General features: G+C 40.4%; 1 protein-coding gene across 1 annotated transcript in view; it reads left to right on the plus strand.

The window, feature by feature from the left end:
• The window catches only part of CUNH1orf141 (chromosome unknown C1orf141 homolog), a 55,547-nt gene that overhangs the window by 16,399 nt on the left and 16,301 nt on the right, over window positions 1-22,847 (plus strand). Inside the window, exon 4 of the mRNA XM_028785829.1 lies at window positions 5,619-5,683. Within this exon, the coding sequence (XP_028641662.1) occupies window positions 5,619-5,683 (65 nt within the window). The remainder of the gene's footprint in view (window positions 1-5,618; window positions 5,684-22,847) is intronic.

Here is a 22,847-nt window from a genome sequence, read left to right on the forward strand (position 1 = left end):
CTGATTTTTCAATGATGAACGGTGACCTGGAAGTGTAACAAACTCCTTCCTCATGTTGTATTTGGTCAGCCTTTTATCACAGCAACAGATCAAACCAGGACAAACAGCCAATAGCCTATTCTATGACAGAAGCAGAACTCTGAGGCTCAGCTTCAAACCAGTCAAGCATGGGGATGAGCATCATCATGTGATGAGCTTCAGCAACTTCCTAATCCGCATTGCCTGCCGGTCAGTTTCCTCTAGTACAGTGAGTCTCAACCTGTGGGTCACCAGCCCTTAGGAAGTCCAACGACCCTTTCACAGGGGTCACCTAAGACTAGCAGAAAACACAGATATTTACACTACAGTTTACAACAGGAGCAAAATTACAGTTATGACATAGCAACAAAAATAATTTTGTGGTTGGCGGGTCAGCATAACATGAGGCACTAGATTAAAGGGTCCCAGCATTAGGAAGGTTGAGAACCACTGCTCCAGAAGAAGCTGTAGGTGGAAATGTTGGCCTTCTAGAGAAAAAAAAATTCTATCTATGCCTGCAGCTTAGAGATCCCTACCTGAAAGAGGAATTTGTGAGTCAAAACTGTGTCTCCTAAACCAGGCACGGTGATGTGTGCCTACAACTCCAGTGCTTGAGAGGTAGAGGCAGCAGAATTCAGAATTCAAAGCCAGCTTTGGCTGCCAGCAAGTTTGAGGGCAGATTGGACTGCAAAAAGATCCTGTTTAAGAGAAAATGCACACGCACACACCACCACCTACACACACACACACACACACACACCCCACACCACATACCACATACCACATACCACACACACACATACTTGGCCACCTACCAGGAAGTTGCAGCTAGGTTTTGTGGTTTGACTGGAAGCAGGGCAGTGTGCTTTCCATACCTGAACATAGTGTTTCTGCGGGTGGAGCTGAGCGGTCAGGCTGGGACTAAGCTAGTCTTTATGGCTAGGGGCTACCTGTCTCAGACAACCTGACTCAGTTTCTCATGGTCCAACACTCTACATCTACTACTCTAATCTCATTAATATTACAATTGGGCTCTGCACCTCGGGCCATCTCAGGGAAGGTTAAGCGTTTAAACGGCATTGTCCTGATGTGTTTTCCCCACAGCCTCTCTAGTCTTACGCAGTATAAGCCCTCTATCGGCCATCAGGAGAGTGAGCAGGGCCTATTGAACACCAACCTAGAGATGAATGCAAGCAGCCTGACAGGGTCATACCAACAGGATTGCCCAGTATAATTCCAGTTTATAATGTCTAGTGTGAAAAAGGGAGTATGTGCCTAGTAGTCGCCAAGTAGCTGCCCAGTATTCCCCATGTTAAGGCGGGGGTGGGAGGGATAGTCTTAGTAGGGATGAGTAGCATCCAATGAGAGTACCTTGCATGGTCCAAGAAGAGGATACCACTCCAGACTCCCCTCATTTTCTTCTCTGTCTTCCTTAGTTTTTCCTGGTTGTGGGAAAGCAGGTTCTGTGGTTAACTTTGCTTGGACTGAGGATCTTATGTCTGATAGTGTCATATCCCTGCCAGCCCACCAGTGTCTGCTTCATCCTCCTCCTGACTGTAGCTTTTCCAAAACAACTCTGGCACTTCTATTTGTATCACTGATTTTCCTTCAGTCAAGACCAGAGCCTGATTGTGTACTGCCACTAAGGCCTGAACATCAGGAATTCCTCTCCACGTTCCTGCTCCCTTGCAAAACAATTCTAAAACAGGTAGAAGATAGTTACATAGTTTAGAGATCCATTCAATAAACACATTTTCCTAAAACCAAATGCACAGAGTATTTCAAATTATACTATACTAATTTAAAATAATGTCTCCTTTTCTTTTTTATGTAGTCATAAGCAGAGTTGGAATAACTTGCTAGAACAGCTGTCACCAGAAATGGAGGCTGCCCCACCCATTCTAATAGTCCAAGTTCTGGCATACTCAGACAGAACACAGTAGAAGAATCTTTAAGTGGAGAAATAAGCCATAAGCTAGGAAGAAGTTGAAACACAGCAGAAAGCACCTTTTAGGCAGAGGCCAGACATGCCTTAAGCTAAAAATCAAAGAAGAAAGTCCCACCGTTTAATTTACTAAGTGAAGATGACAGAAAAAGCTAAAGCCAGGAAAAGCGAAATCCCCAAATAGAATCACCTGGCGAATACTTGGAAGTTTTTCCGTGTGGACTCCAGGACCTTCTAGTCTTAGGCAGGCTTTGGGCTCTTTGAGGCAACTGAATGACTTACTGAAAGTCCTGAAGCTTTACCTTCTTGAGCCATGTGTAACTGGAATGCCAGGGGCTAGGGTGTCTGTCAGTACAGAAGCCAATGAACAGAGACAGGAACTTAATTTTTAAAGCACTCAGAGAGCTGTCAATATGGTGGCGAGTCAGAAAAGCTGCCTTCCCCAGGCCACCTCCTGCTAGCACATTTACAGAGGCCCAGAACAAAGGCAACTAACCATTTCAGAGTCTGAGTCTGAGACTGGAGAGCTGGATCGGTGGTTAAAACTGCTTGCTGCCCTTGCAGAGAACCCAGGTTTGTCTCACAGAAACTATATGGCAGTTCACAATCATCTGTAACTCCAGGTACAGGAGAACCAGTGCCATCTTCTGGCCTCTACTGGCACCAGATACACATGGTAAAAACAGTCATATAAGATGAAAATAAATAAATGTTCAAACTTTAGGCCTATCCTTCTGGTGAAGTAGTCAGCTTTGTCTCTGTGATCTCTGGAATCCATATAAAGGTAAAAGGCGAAAAACAACTTCATGAAAGTTGTCCTCTGACCTCCAGATGCATGTTGTGGCACCGTAGCCCCCATCCCCCACACACTCCAAATGTACCATAGAAATCCTGATTTATACTTTTTATCTTCATGAATGTCAGACGCCTCCCTTGAATGACATACTGGTATCTCAGAACTCACACAGGCATCTTAAATCAATGCCTAGAACAAGACATCTGATTCCCTAGCTTCACCAGAAGTACTAACTGCTTTCCCATCCTCTTCCTCCAGCATTCTCAACACAACACACTGGACTGATAACGCATATGTGAAGCTTACGAGTCACCTCTGCTTTTTGTTCTCCCCATTCTCAAAACCCAGACCATCAGCAAGCCCTGTCCACAGTAGTTCATCCTGAGTTCAGTCTTTTCCCTGTTTCCGCTGCTGCCATCATGATCCAACCATCCTCACCTCTTATTTATAGTACTTGCTTACTTCCTATATGACGTCTCTCCTTCTCTCCATCTTCCCAACTATACAACTATACCCAACAAAGATGCAAATGGCACTAAAATCTCCACATAATAGCTACCCTTTCTAGGTGCCCTCTTTGCTCTCTGTGGCTGTGATAAAGCACCACGATTAAAAGCATCTTGGGGGAGTGTGATGGTTTAAATGAGAATGTCCCCTGCGGTTTGTGTACTTGACCACTTTGGCGGCATTGTTTGGAGGATTTTTAAGAGATGCAGCCTCACTGGAGGAAGTATGTTACTAGAAGTGGGCTCTGAGAATTTAATCATTCACTCCATTTCAAGTTTGCTCTCTCTGCTTCGTGCTTGTGGCTCAAGCTTGGCTTCCAGGTCTTCCACCATGCTTGCAGCTTACTGCCATGCCTTTGCCCGGCATCACTTACTCTTATCCCTCTGGAATTGTAAGCCTTAGGAAACTTTTTAAATCTATAAGTTGCCTTGCTTTGGTCTTGGTGTTTTATCAGAGCAACAGGAAAGTAACTAATACACGGATAGAAGTATTCATTTATCTTGTCCTTCCATGTCACCAGCCATCACTGAGGAAAGTCAGAGCAGGAACTCAAGCAGGGACCTTATGGCAGGCACTAAGGCAGAGGTCATGGAGGAATGCTGCTTGCTCCTCATGCTCACGAAATTGTCAAAGAACAAAGTTTATTCATAAAAGACCTTGCAATTGTTATCATAAAAATATTTCACCCTAACATTTTAGTTACTTGCCCAAAGAGAGCTATTACTAACTGCCTGACCCTCCATGATGGCAACAGAGGTTTCTAACCTATTTGCTTTTGTGCCATCTTCCTGTTCTTTGAAAAGGTGGTTAACATCCCATCCTGAAGCCTCTTCACTGGCTTCTCACCTCTAACCCCTTCCTATAGAGTGCAATGGCATTGAATGTTCTGAACTTTGCCAATAGTTTGAGCATCACTCACTGATTCTTAAAATACCTCTTCCCCAGCCTCCCTCAGCACAACCTCTAGATTTCCTCTCTCTGCCTAGATACGTTTACACTGCATTCACTCTTTAGGGCTTTCTGTTGGTTTTCTGTGTTATCAACTAAAATGAGTATATATTACTAGGGAGTGATCCCAGTTCAGAGCCTAGTACCAGTGCCTACTATACATTAACTGAATAAATATCAGATTCCATCTTGTTTGAGATATCTAGTGTATTATTCAGTCATCAAAACAATCATACCATGTATGATAATTACTAATATTTGAAACTAACAGATGGGGCAGAAAGGTCAGCAAGGTTAACTTTTCAAGACAACATAACTCACAAAGATGGGTTTGGTTCAGGTGCAGGGTTATCTAAATCTAAGGTTGGGATATTTGTCACATAAACTATGCTTATATTAAGAAAATCTATTCTAACTCCTCCATTGGGAACCCCCTGATAGGAACTGAAGGGATTTGCAGCCCCATGGGGAGAGCAACAATACCAACCAACCAGAGCTCCCAGGGTCTAAACCACCAGCCTGGGAGCACTTAAGGAGGGACCCATGGCTTCAGCTGTATATGTAGGGGATGATGGCCTTGTTGGGCATAGGTAGGAGAGGAGGTCTCGTGAAGGCTGGATGTCCCAGTGTGGGGGAATTCGAGGGCAGGGAGGTGAGAGTGGATGGATGGGTGGGGCACATCCTCATAGAAGCAGGAGGAGAGGGAATGGGATAAGGGGTTTCTAGGTGGTGGGGAAATGGGGAAAGGGGATCACATCTGAAATGTAAATAAAATATCCAGTAAAAATTATTTTTTTAAAAAAGAAAATCTATAATAATCTAAATGAATAGCATTCATAGTTACTAAAGGGGAAATGTGGGATGGGGAGAATATTATTGTTTTCCAACTATTACTAAAGATTATTTTTATAACTTAAAGAATATTTTGAATAACATGTGTGTTTCTATTTTATACAGAAATTCCTTTTCAAAGAAAATAAAATTGTATTGCATAATGATAAATATTTGAAAATTATATTCTATCATTTAAGACATCAATATTAAAGTAAACAATTTCAGAGCCTGGTGAGATGGCTCAGTTGATAAAGGTGCTTACTGCCAAGGAGTTCAATCCCTGGGATCCACATGGTAGAAGAAACAGACTCCCACAGGTCGTCTTCTGACATTTATACATGTTCTGTTTCATACATGCACCCGCACACATGTACATACACAAAGACAAATACATGTGATGGAAAAAATCAAGGGAGTCATTTAGGAGTAGATGCCTCTCTACAAATGTAAAAATGTTGCATGCGTCAGCAAATGGGATGATTAAAGCACACGGCTAAACAGTTGACTAGTAGTAGAGAAACTAGAGCAGTTTTTTAAAAAATCATTTTGTGGATGTTTGGATTTCCTTAGAACACAAAAGAGAAAATCTGAAATCGAGACCTATATCTCTTCATTATCTTAAGAATAAAGATGAGGTAAGTATAATTTACATATCTGTGACTATTTAACAGTCGTTTATGCTAGTTCAATAACCTAGTGTCTCTATGTATCACAACCCAAGTGTTGTTTAGAATCCAAAAGTATAAGGATGCCAAGCAATTTCATCTGATATTTATAAAACCTTATATATGAAGACATTGAATTATGCATAAGATAAAGCTGTGGACATCTACTTTAAACATTTCTTAAATTTACAATATAAACAAATGAACCTGTTCATCTTTTTATGTACAGCTCAGAAAATTGTTTTGAGTGATCTATGATTAGGTTATACAATTATGCTAAGTACCAAGAATAGGTCACAATCAACCATTCACTGAGGGGCTCCTGCTGCATTCTGAAACCTCTCTGTCTCAGACATTGAGCGTGTACCTGGCCACGGTTCAGCAGGTCAGACCTACGGGACTAGAGAGGTAAGAAAATATGTGAGGATAAGCTACTTTAGAGTCATGCATATTGATTTGTTATTAACTGATTATTATTGACATGGACAAAGAAGCATGAAGCTATGCATAATCATAATATGATGATCATTAGTAACCAATTTTATTTTCCTCTTGGGAGGCAGTACTGGGAATTGAGCCTAGAGTCTCCTGTGTTCTAGGCAAGTCTTCAACCACTGAGCTATTCCCCCAAGCCATATACCTATTATTTTGTTTCATACCCTTTAATTTTAAAATTAAAAAAGCATTAATGAGATTCATTCCCTAGGTTATAGGTTTATGCTTATCTGCATGTTTAAATCCCTGCTTAATAAAAACCTACCAAGAAAAGTTTAACATCACAATTTTCTCATAATAATAGTTTGCTAGCATATCAGTCAAAATAGGCAAAATTTTAATTATTAAAATTAGGCAGGACTCTCTCTTCATCAATATTGTTCCACATTGACTTGAGGATACACCTAATGTTTTCATTTCTTTTCCTATTGCTATCATAAAAACACCCTGACAAAACCAACTTAAGAGAGAGGGGTTTATTCTAGCTCACAGCTTCAGAGGGTCACTGTGGGGGGAGACAAGGCAGGGAAGACATGGCGGCAGGACAGGAGGCTGGCTGCTCTCACTGAATCTGCTTTCAAGAAACAGAGCATGAACATGAAGCCTGCACCACCTCCTGTGAAGCTCAAACTCCTGAAGGTTCCACAGACCTCCCAAACAATACCAGCTGCTGGGTGAAGACTGAGCCCATGGGAATATTTCCAATCTAAATCACAGCAACTAGGAATGACAATTTTACCTCAAACTGTTCTATTTATGCTCAGTGCACCATGTCTTAAAAACTCAGACACTTAAGTATGGATCGCCACAGAGTCCAGAAGAGGCTGTCAGATTCCCTAGACACCTGTGCTGGGAACTGTCTCCTGCAAGAACAGTGTGCACTTTAAACCACTGAGTCATCTCACCAGCTCCTTGATGGGCTTTGAAGTGACTCAGTATGGTACTTAGAACAATAATTCCCCAGAGTTTTTGGTTAGATAAGCAATGGTGACATTGAGTAAAATGATATTAATTTTGATTATTATATTTTCATTGTCATTCACTATGAAGAGAATATTTTATTTTCCCCTAGGATTTCTTCACTGGGACGTATTGTAGCATTTCCAAATATTTAAAAAAAATTTCCAGATGTATAACAAATGTTTGATATCTAATTTAACTCTATGTTTAAGCAAAGAACATATTCTGTGGTGTTTTAACCCTACTAAACTTCTATTAAGATTTGCTGAGGTTATATATTTAAGAATACTTACATGTTGATAAAATACAACCTCATTTAAGAGCTAAATATCTGGGGCTTTTCAGATGTACAGGATGCTTTCAGTGTCAGACCATATGCTAAGCCCTTCAACAAGTTCCTGTCCAATTGAGTTTCTTCTCTGACTTCCCTAAGTGATAAATGGACAGTGCTGTGGAATTGTAAGGCAAAATAAACCCTTCCTTCCCCAAGATGCTTTTGATCGTGGTGTTTTTATAAGAGAAATAGAAACCCTAGCTGAGATTGCTTTTTTTTTTTTAAATCTAAGTATTAGGTATTTACCTGAGAATTGCTTTTAAGTAGAAGAACTAGCTTACTAAAATTTAATGTAATTATTATAATGAGTAATAGTTTAGCCTATTCTTTTATTTTTTGTTGGCCTCCTGATTAGTTACAGTTCTTGTTTCTGAAATAAGCAAATTAAGGAAAAAAGGGGTTTGTGTGGGTTCGTGGTTTGAGGAAACACAGTTCATCACATGAAGAAGGTGTGGCAAGAGAGGGCCTGGGCAAATCAGTAAACAGAACAAGGGCTGAAAGCAGGACCAGCCTAGGGCCTCACCTCACAGTGACTCAGTTCTTTCAGCTAGGCCTCACCTCTTAAAGATTCCACAACCTCCCCAAAAGAGCACCACCAGTTGGGAACCAATTTTGAAACAAGTACGTCCATAGAGAACACTTTAAATCTAAATCTTAACTGCATTCAATCCAGTCTCAAATATCAAATCCAGTCTTATAGTTCTAACACGGTTCAAAAGTCTAAAGTTTCTTCAGAGACTCAAAGCAGTTCTTTAACTGTGATCCCTTGCTCACAACATACAGTGGTATTTGGCAAAAATTCCTATCACAAATACAACAGGAAGATAATAAGAAATTGGGATCAAAGTAAGACTGACACTCAGCAGAGTAAACATGAAACCTTGTAGCTCCAGGTCTGCCATCTGTAGCTCTCCCAGTCTGGAACAGGCTTGAGGTAGCCTTGCCTTCAGCTCTATTACCACTGGCACATATGGCCTCTCTCTTTGCCCACCCAGTGCTCACAGCTTGCCTCAGTAAGCATCTTATGTGTCTGATATCTCGTATATCCTATGGATCTGACCAGCCCACTCAGGAGCTCCATGAAGGGAATCAAACTTTGCTACATATTATCTGATCTCAGTAACTCTTTGGTATCCTGGTTGCAAGCTTCTGTGATCATCGTACCCCTGCAACTCTTACATCTTTCCTGTCTGAAAAAGAGTTCCACATGGATGGCACCAGGTTCTGCTTCCCACTGGAGATTCATTCTTGCCTCCTTTCAAAGGTGCAGTGGTCTTTGAGCACCTATGACTGGCTGATCTTGGGGAAACCTTTTCCTAAGAGGCCCTGCTTGGGTAGCATTCCTAGCAATCTCTCTATGTTCAGGCTCTCTGTTTTTAAGTGAAATCATTTCAAATGTATTTGTGGTGCTACATTCTTGAACTTTTGATGGATTGAGGGTCACCCTTAAGGCACTTTTATCCATTGTCTCTGTGCAAAATGGGATTTTTTTTAAATCTATAATGGTGTTAATCTTTAAAATTATAAGCATTTGGTTTGTACACATATTGTCCAGATTTAATGATCTTAACAATGCTTGTGTCACATTTCTCATCAAATTGCACAGTTAATAGACCTCTGCTACAGTTTTTAATTTATATTGTGTCAACTTTATTTATATATGTTATCTGCCCATTCATTTACCCCTCCAACTCTACCCAGTTACCCTAAACATACCCCCTCCCAAGTTTATGTCCTCTTCTACTTTTTTAAATCACTAATTCCAATTACTTCTGCCCAGTTGTGCATGGTATGGGACCATCCATTAGAATTTGTAAAACCTACCAGTGGCTACAACCCCTCGAAAGAATAATTTTCCTTCCCCCAACAACTATAAACTACTAATACTTCCTTGATCAGTGATAGAGGCTTTGAGCTCTTTTTCAACCCACACTGGATTTTTGACTGGCTTGATTTTGTGCTGGTAACCACAGATATCGTGAATTCACGAGTGCATTAGCCATGATGGGCCCAGAAGACAGCATGTCATAGCTCCCTCTCTGTCCTACAGCTCTTACATTCTTTCCACTTCTTCTGTGATGGTCACTGAGGCGTGGTGGGGGAATTGGTACAGATTGCTTGTTTGGGGCTGAGCACTCAACCCTTTGCTCCCCATACTTTGACCAGTTCTGCATTTGTCCATTGGCTGCTACACACTGCAAAGAGAATCATCACTGACCAAGGTTCAGAGCGGAATTGGTCTATGGATAGAAACCTAAATATTTAGAGGGCATTTTGACATGATAGCACTCTCTGCTTTTAATTCTCTTTATAGTCCTTAATAAAGGCAGTGAGCAATAACTATGCCACAGCCTAAATGCTATCAGGTTTTGAAATCTATTTCATCAAAAAAAATTAGTCTATTAATTTTTAATATAGCCGTTCTAGTGAGCTTTCACTGTTGACTCAACTCAGTCTAGAGTCACTGAGATATCATCACTCAGTTGCATGTCTATAGAGCATTCTCTTGGTTGCTAGCTGATATAGGAGAGCCCAGCCTTCTGTGCAGATTGGTTCTGGGCTATATGTCAAAGTGTGTGTGTGAGCTATCCAGCAGGCAGCACTCCTCCAAGATCTCTGCTTTAAGTTCCAGCTTTGGCTTTCCTCCGTGATGAGCTATTGTGCTAAATGGTGGGGGGGTGGAGGAGCTCAGTCTGAGGTCCCACAGGCCGCTGGAGCTGGGGAGTAGGGGCTGGGGGGCCTGTAGCAAGGCAGAAGACTGACTGGTTCTCGGGCTCTTGGTCACCCAGGTGCCACTTGAAGCGTCAAAAGAGCTGAGAACAAAGTAGGGGCCTGCAGGCTTTATGTAGCCCACAGCTGAAGGGGAAAGGGGAACTCTGGCTGTGTCCCATGGGGAGGAGTCCTTGGCTTGTTGAGGTGGTCGGCTTGGCTTGGCTAGGTTTGGCTTGGCTGCGGGTGGCTTGTTTGGGTTGGTGGTCGCAGTGGCTGGTAACACAGAGAAAGAGATCTTCTGCAGGAAATTAAACAGTGGCTCTGTAGGTAAAAGGCCTTCTCCATTGCTCCCCTGGTAGATTCCTATGAAAGAGAAACAGTCCATGGTCTTGAGATGTGTATTTTCATGGCGGAAAGTAGATGATAAAACGTGCCCCAGTTTCTCAGGGCAGACCTAAGGTCAAATTCCTTTTGTAGGGAGGAGGATCTGGGAAGGAAACTTTAATTGGTTAAGCCCTTCTGGCCATTAGGTACCTCATTAATATGGAGATCTGTCTTGAGGCTATGTGGCAGTAAGACACAAATCTATGGAGGGCTGTGGCCTCATATCAGGAGTCTAGAATCTGGGGATGTGGCAAAATGTCTGTTGTCCCTTAGGACCTGGGGCTCCTCAGGATCACCTGGGGTATCCAGAGGTTTCTAGCCTGTGCTCAACCAGAAACCAGGCTGCCTTTCAAGACCTGACATGCTATAATCTGTAAACTGAAATAAACCTTTCCTTCCCCTAAGTTTCTTTTAGCTATAGTTATCTTAGCAATAGGATTCAAACTAGACTAGTAGCTTACTTGGGTTTTTAATACAATGGGCAGAATACAGTCAAATGAACTGTCAAAATGTAACATAAATTTCCTCTAGCACAAATCTTAATGGAATCTTTGCTCAATTAAGGCTGTACTGTCCACACTTCTATCAATAGTCAATAGGTGTCGTCTAGCTTTCAACATTCCCATCAGAATCAACATTTAAACTTTCTTTCTTTTTTTTTTTTTGACATTCTTCTCTACCCTCATTCCTCCTGTAAGCCAGTTCTCAATGCCTCAAGCTGTATAGTCAGGTTTATCTTTGTAAAGACCCCAGTTCTCTGAACCAATTCTCTGTTTTCATTCTTTTCTCCTTGCTGTGACAGAATACCTACCAAAGGCAGCTGTAGGACCTATGTGGGTCACAGTTTGAAAGGATACAATCCATCTTGGAAGTGATGGTCGCAATTAGCAACATGGGGATGGCACTATGCTGACCTCTAATATCTCAGCAGAACAGAAAGCATAGTGAGTACTGAATGTAGGGCCAGACCACGTAAACATTGAGGTTTATCTGCCAGGATCCTGCTTTCTCCAGCTACATCCCATTTCCAAGACAGTACCAAACATTCAAACTCATGAGTCTATGAAGAACATTTCATACTCCAACCTAATATTTCTCAAGTTTTACTGTTCCTCTGTTCCTTTATTCCTGTCACCTTTGAGATTATTTAAATCATATTAATTACTTTTTTATTATTGTGAAAAAGATACCATGACCAAGGCAACTTATCAAATAATTAATTGGGGAATTGCTTATAGTATAGAGAGTTTTTCCATGACCATTATGGAGGGAGCATGGCAGCAGGGAGGCAGGCATGGCATGGGAGCAGTAGCTGAGAATTCACATCTGATCCACAAGCAGGAGGGGTGGAGAAAGAGAAAGGAGAGAGACAGAGACAGAGACACAGAGATAACCAGCAACGGCATTGGTTTTTTAAAACCTCAAAGCCTGCCCCCATTAACACAGCTTCTCAAATAAGGCCATACCTCCTTATCCTTCCCAAAAATGTTCCACCCATTAGGGGACAAGAATTCAAATGTATGAGCCAATGAAGGCCATTCTTTCAAACAACCACATGGATTAAATTTTTATTTTAATTTTCTATTTCAATTACATGTCATACTTGTTTGGGGTTCTGGTATTTTCTATGCATATTAAAACACACATTATCATTTCATCAAGCAGTGGTTCTCAACCTGTGGGCCATGATCCCTTGGGGGTCACATATCAGATATTCTGTCTCTCAGATACTTATGTGACAATTCATAACAGTAACAAAATTATAGTTCTGAAGTAGCAATGAAATAATTTTATGGTTGGGGGTCACCCCAGCATGAGGAACTGTGTTAAAGGGTCACAACATTAGGAAAGTTGAGAACCACTGCTTTAGACTAAAATCATACCACTAATGTAGAAAGCTTTGAATGGGTTGGGCCATGTTAGTACATGCCTTTAATCCTAGCACTTGTGATGTTGATGCAAGTAGACCTTGGTGAGTTTGAGACCTGTTCTATAAAGCGAGTTTCAGGATAGCCAGGGCTACACATAGAAACCCTGTCTTGGAAAAAAAATGAAAAAGAAACAAAGCTTTGAACAGTATAGTGGTACGGGTCTTCTTATTACCCTACCACTGGGACAGTTACATATAGTCATAATTTTCTGCCTTTGACAGTCCTACATATTTCCAAGAAACCAAGATCTGATTTTTTTTCTGTCATCTATGAAGAAAAGTTTCTGGTATTTTCCTTTTCCTTGATGATTTCTTTCAGAGTATTTTGTAGTAGAGGTTCACAGGCACCAAAAACCTTAGTTTAATTTTAAAGATATTTCTGAAGGAAATTTTTATTTGATACAAAACTCTGGCTTGCTAATATGTATATGAGTGATATTTTCACTTTTCCTATGTCAATATGCCAGCATCCTTTGGCTCACAGCTTCTGTGTTCTCTGCTGAGCACTGGTTTGAGTTGTTGGTCCTGTATTTTATTTCTCACACTGCTTTCAAGGTCTTTCCTTGATGTCTGGGTCTCAGTAGTTTGACACTGTGCCCACTTATGGTCCTCCTCATACTGATTCTTGACTAAGCTTCTAGAATTCACTATTCATGTGTTTTGCCAAAATAAAGGAACATACCAGCCTCATCTCATTAAGTATTATTCTAGCTCATTCTCCCTGGCCTCTCTTTCTGTTAATCAGTTATGTGTATAGTTATTGTTCCACAGGTTTCTGAATCACATACATGTGTGTGTGTGTGTGTGTGTGTGTGTGTATACACATATATAGTTTCAATATTCTATCTGTAAGTTCCTAAACTTTTTATTTCATATCTGTTTGTTTTAAACTCAGCCAGAGATATTTGTACATTCAAGTATTATTAGTTTTATAATTTTCACTTTTTTAAGATTTGGGGGGAAATCGGCAATGGAAGGGGAAGAGGGGGAGCAATGCAGGATAATGGTAGAATTAATGAATCAAAAATCATGCTATACACAAATGAAGATGTCAAAATGAAACCCATTATTTTATACACAAGAAAAAATTTTAAATCCCTGAATATCTGGATCACTGTAGGGCACTCACTTGGCTTTTTTTTTTTTTTTTTGACTGGGACTTCTTTTTTCTGTTTCTTTATGCGTTAACTTGTGTTTACTAAATGTCATGACTGTTGTGTTTAGGACACTCAATTCCCTACCTTCAAAAAACTTTGTCTTATCAGTCCATTTGATGCATTGAAAAGACAAAATTTCTCTTAAAGAGCAGCTCGTGTTTTAGCTTAGCTATTTCCATCTTAGCTGGCTGACTATATCTTCCCTAAACGTCGTGGATCTGAGTCAGACAGAGACTTGGTCAGAAATTCTCCTGTTGGCTCTCTTCTTCCTCACCTTCCTCTATCACCTTCCAGCAGCTTTGGTTGCCCTGAACTTTGTCCTGTCTTTTCCTGGCCAGTGGCTTTACTGTCAGGTGTATGCTCCATGCTGCAGACTGCCGTCCAGCTAAACCTCATAAAAACACCAACTTGACTCTCTGCAAATCAGTTAGACAGAACTCCAATAGTTTATCTTTGTTACTACTTTCTTTTGCTCTGCTGCATGAGAGAGAGTAGAGAGACAGACAGAGAGGGGTGTGTGCGAGCACACACACACAATTTGTTATCTGAGGCAGGGCAGTTCTGATAAGAGACTGCTTACTCACGGTGAATCAGAATTGCCAAAGGCATTTTCGATTTGTTGTGTTTGCTCAGTTTCTTTTCTCTTTCACAAGTAAGTGCCTGTGTGTTTCTCTCTCTCTCTCTCTCTCTCTCTCTCTCTCTCTCTCTCTCTCTCATGTGTGTGTTTGTATGTGTGTGTGTGTTTGTGTGTGTGTGCGTTTGCATACATGTACAGATTCCATCATTATTTCTAGTTCATTATTCTGTCCTTTCTAAACATTCATAAACAATGATGGATATCATTTCTTCTTTCTTTCTTTCTTTCTTTCTTTCTTTCTTTCTTTCTTTCTTTCTTCCTTTTTTTTTTTGGTATGGAGTTAGGGATTGAATGTATGGACTTGCACATGCTAGGAAGTACTCTACCAGTGGGCTAGACCCCCACCACACACACACACCCTCTTTTACTTTGTATTTTGAGGCTAATAAAGTAAATAAAATGCTACCCAAGGGTAGCTTCAAGATCGTGATCCTCCAGCCTCAGTCTCTCAGGAGCTGCAATTATAGGCCTGTGCCATCACCCTAACTGGTTGTCACTTTTACCAGTTCATAGACTAGGGGGTTGATTATCTCAGCTATGCTATTGGTTGCTAGTTTTCCAGTCATAAACTTTAAAATTGTGTTAAAATAGTTATTTTGTGTAGATTTATTGTGGTTTTATTAATAATAGTAGTTTCATCTAAATACAGACACATTTATAGTATTGTTGCTACTAAATATACTATTTATATTATGGCATGGTGGTACCTGCCTGTCATCCCAGCACTGGAGAGGCTGAAGCAAGAGGACTGCAACAACAAGGCCAGCCTGGGCCACATAGGAAGACTGTTTCTCAAACATGAAGCAAGCAAATACTGAAAGAGTAACAAAAAATTATATTGTTTCCCTTCCATTTATCTCATTGGGGAATAAATTATTAAAACATTATCTCTTAGAGACCTTGACTTCATATAATTTTATTTGAAGTATTAATTTCTATAGTGTTATTTAGCATCTTATTTAGTACTCTATGTGTCTTATAAAAAAATCCTAACATCATGAAATTAACACGTAGCAGGTTTTTTTGTTTTGTTTCTACATTTTTATTGGATATTTTACTTACATTTCAGATGTTAATTCCTCTCCCCATTCCCCACCTACCCAAAACCCCCTATCCTATCCCCCTCCTCCTGCTTCTATGAAGATGTGCCCCCAACCACCCACCCACTCTCACCTCCCCACCCCCTAATTATCCCACACTGGGGCATCCAGCCTTGACAGGACCAAGGACCTCCTCTCCCAACTATGCCCAACAAGGCCATCCTCCCCTAAGTATACAGCTGGAGCCATGGGTCCCTCCCTATGTACTCTCAGGCTGGTGGTTTGGACCCTGGGAGCTCTGGTTGGTTGGTATTGTTGCTCTCCTCATGGGACTGCAAACCCTTTCAGCTCCTTTGTTCGTCTCTCTAACTCCTCCATTGGGAACCCCATAATCAGATCAATGATTAGCTGTGAGCATCCTCCTCTGTATATTTCAGGCTCTGGCAGACCTCTAAGGAGACAGCTATATCAGGCTCCTGTCAGCATGCACTTCCTGGCATCCACATCAGCATCTGCCTCTGGTGACTGCGCATGGGATGGATACCCAGGTGGAGCAGTCTCTGGATGGCCCCTCCTTCAGTTTCTGTCCCACACTGTGTCTCCATATTTGCTCCCATGAGTATTTTGTTATTCCTTCTAAGAAGGACGGAAGCACCCACACTTTGGTCTTTTTTTTTCATGAGCTCCATGTGGTCTATGAGTTGAATCTTGGTTATTAAGAGCTTCTGGGCTAATATTCAATTATCAGTGAGTGCATACCATGTGTGTTATTTTGTGATTGGGTTACCTGACTCAGGATGATATCTTTTAGTTCTATCCATTTGCCTAAGAATTTCATGAATTCATTGTTTTTAATAGCTGAGTAATACTCCATTGTGTAGATGTACCACATTTTCTGTATCCATTCCTCTGTTGAAGGACATCTGAGTTCTTTCAAGCTTCTGGCTATTATAAATAAGGCTGCTAATAACACAGTGAAGCATAAGTCCTTGTTATATGTTAGAGCATCTTCTGGGTATATACCCAGTCGTATAGCTGGGTCGTCAGGTAATACTATGTCCAATTTTCTGAGAAACCGCCAGATTGATTTCCAGAGTGGCTGTATCAGCTTTCAATACCACCAGCAATGGAGGAGTGTTCCTCTTTCTCCACATCCTCGCCAGCATCTGGTATCACCTGAGTTTTTGATCTTAGCCATTCTGACTGGTGTGAGATAGAATCTCAGGGTAGTTTTGATTTGCATTTCCTTGATGACTAAGGATATTGAACATTTCTTTAGGTGATTCTTGGCCATTCAATTTCCTCAGTTGAGGATTCTTTGTTGAGCTCTGTACACCATTTTTAATAGGGCTATTTGATTATCTGCAGTTTAATTTCTTGAGTTCTTTGTGTATATTGGATATTAGCCCTGTATAGGAGTAGATAGGTAAAGATCTTTTCCCAATTTGTTGGTTGCTATTTTGTACTATAGACAGTATCCTTTGCCTTACAGAAGCTTTGCAATTTTATGAGGTCCCATTTGTTAATTCTTGATCTTAGAGCATAAGCCTTTGGTGCTCTGTTCAGAAACTTTTCCCCTGTGCCCAAATATTCAGGGTCTTCCCCACCTTCTCTTCTATTAGTTTCAGTGTATCTGGTTTTATGTGAAGATCCTTTTTCCACTTGGACTTGAGCTTTGTACAAGGAGATAAGAATGGATTGACTTGCATTCTTCTACATGCTGACCTCCAGTTGAACCAGCACCATTTGTTGAAAATGCTGTCCTTTTTCCACTGGACAATTTTAGTTCCTTTGTCAAAGATCAAGTGACCGTAGGTGTGTAGGTTCATTTCTCAGTCTTCAATTCTATTCCATTGATCTTCCTGACTGTCTCTGTACCAATACCATGCAGTTTTTATCACTATTGCTCTGTAATACAGCTTGAGGTCAGGGATGGCGATTCCTCCAGATGTTCTTTTATTGTTGAGAATATCCTGAGTTTTTTTGCTATTCCAAATGAATTTGCAAATTGCTCTTTTTATCTCTATGAAGAATTGAATTGAAATTTTGTTAGGGATTGCATTGAATCTGTAGATTGCTTTCCACAAGATGACCGGTTTTACTATATTAATCCTGCCAATCCATGTTCATGGGAGATCTTTCCATCTTCTGAGATCTTATTCAATTTGTTTCTTCAGAGACTTGAAGTTGTTGTCATACAGATCTTTCACTTGTTTGGTTAGATTCACACCAAGATATTTTATATTATTTGCGACTACTGTGAAGGGTGTCATTTTCCTAATTTCTTTCTCAGCCTGTTTATCCTTTGAGTAGAGGAAGGCTATTGACTTGTTTTAATTAATTTTATATCCAGCCACTTTGTTGAAGCTGTTTATCAGGTTTAGGAGTTCTCTGATGGACGCTTTGGGGTCACTTAAGTATGCTATCATATCATCTGCAAATAGTGATATTTTGACTCCTTCCTTTCCTATTTGTATCCCTTTGACTTCCTTTTGTTGTCTAATTGTTCTGGCTAGGACTTCCAGTGCTATATTGAATAGGTAGGGAGAGAGTTGGAAGCCTTGTCTAGTTCATGATCGTAGTGGGATTGCTTCAAGTTTATCTCCATTTAGTTTGATGTTGGCTACTGGCTTGCTGTATATTGCTTTTACTATGTTTAGGTATGGGCCTTGAATTCTTGATCTTTCCAGGACTTTTACCATGAAGGGTTGTTGAATTTTGTCAAATGCTTTCTTAGCATCTAGTGAGACGATCATGTGTTTTTTTTTCCCTTTGAGTTTGTTTATATAGTGGACTATGTTGATGGATTTTGTATATTGAACCATCCCTGCATTCCTGGGATAAAGCCTACTTGATCATGATGGGTGATTGTTTTGATATGTTCTTGGATTCGGTTTGGCAGAATTTTATTGAGTATTTTTACATCGATACTCATAAGGGAGATTGGTCTGAAGTTTTCTTTCTTTGTTGTGTCTTTGTGTGGTTTAGATATGAGTGTGATTGTAGCTTTGTAGAACAAATTGGGTAGTGTTCCTTCTGTTTCTATTTTATAGAATAGTTTGAAAAGAATTGGTATTAGGTCTTCCTTGCAGGTCTGATAGAATTCTGCACTAAAACCATCTGGTCCTGGGCTCTTTTTGGTGGGGAGACTTTTAATGACTGCTGATATTTCTTTAGGGGTTATGGGACTGTTTAGATGGTTTATCTGCTCCTGATTTAACTTCGGTACCTGGTATCTGTCTAGGAAATTGTCCATTTCATCCAGACTTTCTAGTTTTGTTGAGTATAGGCTTTTGTAGTAGGATCTGATGATTTTTAAATTTCCTCAGTTTCTATTGTTATGTCTCCCTTTTCAGTTCTGATTTTATTAATTTGGATACTGTCTCTGTGGCCTCTGGTTAGCCTGGCTAAGAGTTTATCTATCTTGTTGATTTTCTCAAAGAACCAGTTCCTGGTTTTGTTGATACTTTGTATATATAGTTCTTTTTTTTTCTACTTGGTTGATTTCAACCCTGAGTTTGATTATTTCCTACCATCTACTCCTCTTGGGTGTAGTTGCTTCTTTTTGTTCTAGAGCTTTCAGGAGTGCTGTCAAGTTGCTAATGTATGCTCTCTCCAGTTTCTTTTAGTAGGCACTTAGAGCTATGAGTTTTCCTCTAAGCACTGCTTTCATTGTGTCCCATAAGTTTTGGTATGGTGAACCTTCATTTTCATTAAATTCTAAAATGTCTTTAATTTCTCTATTTATTTCTTCTTTGACCAAGTTATCATTGAGTAGAGCATTGTTCAGTTTCCATGTATATGTGGGCTTTCCATTGTTTTTATTATTGAAGACCAGCCTCAGTCTATGGTGATCTGATAAGATGTAAGGGATTATCTCAATTTTTTTTGTACCTGTTTAGACCTGTTTTGTGACCAATTATATGGTCTATTTTGGAGAAGGTACCATGGGCTGAGAGAAGGGTATATCCTTTTGTTTTAAGATGAAACATATATAGTATATGTTATATATAGTATCTGTTAAATCCTTTTGGTTCATAACTTCTGTTAGTTTCACTGTGTCTCTGTTTAGTTTCTGGTTCCATGGTCTGTCCATTGCTGAGAGTGGGGTGTTGAAATCCCCCATGACCATTGTGTGAAGTGCAATGTGTGTTTTGAGCCTATTTATGTCCTTCTTAAAGTCCTCTATCATCATCATGAGAAGTGATTTTAATTCTGAATCCTGGTTTTCCAGTGTGGTGAGGTGTCCAGGACTTGCTATCGTGGGAGAACTGGGCTCTGATGATGCCAGAAACCTTGGTTTCTGTTCCTTAAGTTCTTGTGCTTGCCTTTCACCATCTGGTTATCTCTAGTGCTACCTGCACTCACTGTCTCTGACTGGAGTCTATCTTTCCAGTTATCTTGCTTGTGTCAGAACTCCTCAGGGTCCAGCTGTCTTGGCGATCCTGTGATTCTGAGCTTCTGGGTAGAAGAGCTCCTGGAACTCAGGTTGTCTCTGGTTTTCCTTAAATCCTGCTGCTCTGAGTGCAGTGGTTCCTCTAGGATGGGTCAGGATATGGTGTCTTCTTGGGAGCAGACCCAACATGTAGATTTTTACATCATCTTTTCAGGCTTTGATGTTAAGACTATGCCCGAACATGTAAACAACTGAAAGGGTTTTATCATTGTTGTTTGTTTGTTTCTTTAAGTTAATTGACACAGGCTCTTTTTTGTGGTTTGTTTGTTTGTTTGTTTGTTTGTTTGTTACATGAAAGTTTGAAAGAACTCATCCATCAATCTATTTGGGCCTGGTTCTTTGAAATGGACTTAACTGGTGCATAATAACTGTGTTCAGTTATGCAAGTATATTTTGATGCAGGATACAATGTATAATTATCAAATCAGGATAATTAGTATATCCATCACCTCAAACATTTACTTCTCTATGTTGAGAAACATTCCAAATGCTCTCAACTAGTTATTTTGAAATGTGTAACTATAGTCACCTCATTATGGTGTAGAACAATAGAGCTTAATCTTTCCTTTTGTGCTGGGCAGGGAATCCAGGCCAAGCTCTTGCTAGGTAAGCCTTCTGTACAGAATTGCACCATAATTCTAATTTAAAAAGAAAAAAAGACAGCTGCTTTCTGTGTAGTCCAAACTAGGCTGAAGGTGCTAATACTCAACCCCCAAAGCTCTGGGATTTCACGTATGCTGCCATGCCATGATTTGTGATTTGTTTTGAACTTAGGTATTTTGCTCTTTCCAGCCTTTTCTCTTCCTTTAGGACTTCTTTGGCCATTTGGAGACTTTGGTGATGGCACAAAATTTTGGGGTTTTATACATAGACATGGAGGATGTGACTGGGAGCTAAATAAGGTAAATCTGTAGATTGCTCTGGACAGTATGCACTCAGTTTGACATTAGTAATTCTTCCAAATTGTATACATAGGATTTTTTTCCCTTTCAGGATGTATAAAGCAATTGATTGGGGGAGAGGTTCTAACACCCCTTTTGTTCCTAAATAACTATAGGGCATTTCCATGTGTGCTCTAGCCCTTTTAGCTCCTGAATAAAGACACAGAGACACGGTATTCTTATTAAGAAGCTACAACCCTTAGCTGGACAGGTTCTGAGATAGTCTAACCGAACTATGCTGCTGATGCCTTGACAAATTGTCCTTTACCTGCATGTGGTCTTGCCCTGACTTGCTCTACTCCATGTGCATCCTCATGGCTCCTCTCTCATCATGACCTCGTGGCTAATCCTCCTCCTCTCTTCATGTGGTTTCTCCTCACCTTCCTCTTCTCATGGTCCTTCTTGTCTCCTCTGTCTTTTGAACCCCCAATCTGGGATTGGAAGTCCTCTCCTCGTCTGTCCAGCTAATTGGATGATCAGATCTTTTATTAACCAATCAGAGGTGTTAGAAGATAATTTTTACATAACATTGAGACTGGAGAGGCATGATCATGCCATGTCTGAACTGTAACCAGATGTCTGGGCTAGAAATTAGCATCTGAATGTGAATTCACAGTACACAAAACCATTCTGCAACAGTCATGTGCTTATGTCTTTATTTTTTTTCATCTCCTTGATAAAATTTGCTATTTTTTTCTTTTTTACAGCTCTGACAAATAAAATGGCTTTCTCAGTTTCTCTTTCAGCTTTATTGGCTTGTTTTTGTATGTAGATTTTATATCATCCACTTCACTGAGTTCATTCATCAAATCTAATGGGTTTTTGTTGAAATTTTTGCATTTTTTCTATAAATAAGATCTTATTTTCTGTACATAGAAACAACTTGACTACCTCTCTTCCAATTTGGACTCTTAATTTCTTTCCATTGCCTGATAGCTTTAGCCTGGGACTTCTAGTCCTGTGTTTACTAAAACTGGTCAAAATGGAGATTCTTTTCTTCCTCGTGACCTTAGAGCAGAAGTCTTCGACTATTCCCTACTAAGTAGAGTATAGCTACTCTATACAGAGTTAGCTGTGGGCTTGTCATATTACATGCAGTCCATTGCTCTATGCGTGTTTAGTTTTGTTTTTCTTGTAGCCTCTATACTGGCTAGTCTAATATCAACTTGACACAAACTAGAGTTAGTTATAAGAAAGAAGGGAAACTTAATTTAAAGACTGCCTCCAAGGGGCTGGTGAGATGGCTCAGAGGTTAAGAGCTGGCTGCTCTTCCAGAGGTCCTGAGTTCAATTCCCAGCAATCACAGGGTAGCTCAAGACCATCTATAATGGGGTTTGATGCCCTCTTCTGACAGACTGAGCAAGCCAGTAGGCAGCACCCTCCAATGCCTCTGCATCAGCTCCTGTCTCCAGGTTTCTGCTCTGCTTGAGTTACTGTCCTGACGTCCTTGGATGGTGAACAGCAGTATGGAAATGTGAGCCAAATAAACCCTTTCCTCCCCAGTGTGCTTTTTTGGTCATGGTGTTTTATCAGAAATAGTATAACCCTAACTAAAACACCTTCTCACCTTCACATCTCTTCTTTGATCATGATCATCTTAACTTTTATGATTTCTGAGAGCTCGTGCACACACACACTTTAAACCTAGAGTCTGCACATGAGAGAAACTATTAGTAGTTTCATGAGAATGGCTTATTTTGCTGAACATAATTGTAACGGCCGTTTCTTTTGTAACGGCCTTCGGGTTCTGTTATTTTGTAAAGGCCGGCTGGTTCTGTTGCTCCGGTCGGCAGGTTAGGGTCTAGCAAGAGAGAGTGGGGACGGAGGAAGGGGAAAAAAGGGGCGAGAGACGCAAAAGATAGATACAAGCCAGAGTCCGGTGGAGTCTCTTCAAGTCTTCTTTATTCTCCTCTCTTCTTACTATATTCTCACTCCTTCAGTCTCCTGACACCTCTCACTTTCTCACTCCTTCCTCTACTTCCTACTACCTCTTACTACTTACTACCTCCTACTTTCTACCTCTACCTCCTCGACTCCTCTACTCCTCTACTCCCCTATAGAAGGGAAATCCTGGGTATTTATACCCTT

Source organism: Grammomys surdaster, unplaced genomic scaffold, assembly GCF_004785775.1.
Source record: "Grammomys surdaster isolate TR1022 unplaced genomic scaffold, NIH_TR_1.0 100, whole genome shotgun sequence".
In the NCBI taxonomy this organism is placed as follows: Eukaryota; Metazoa; Chordata; class Mammalia; order Rodentia; family Muridae; genus Grammomys; species Grammomys surdaster.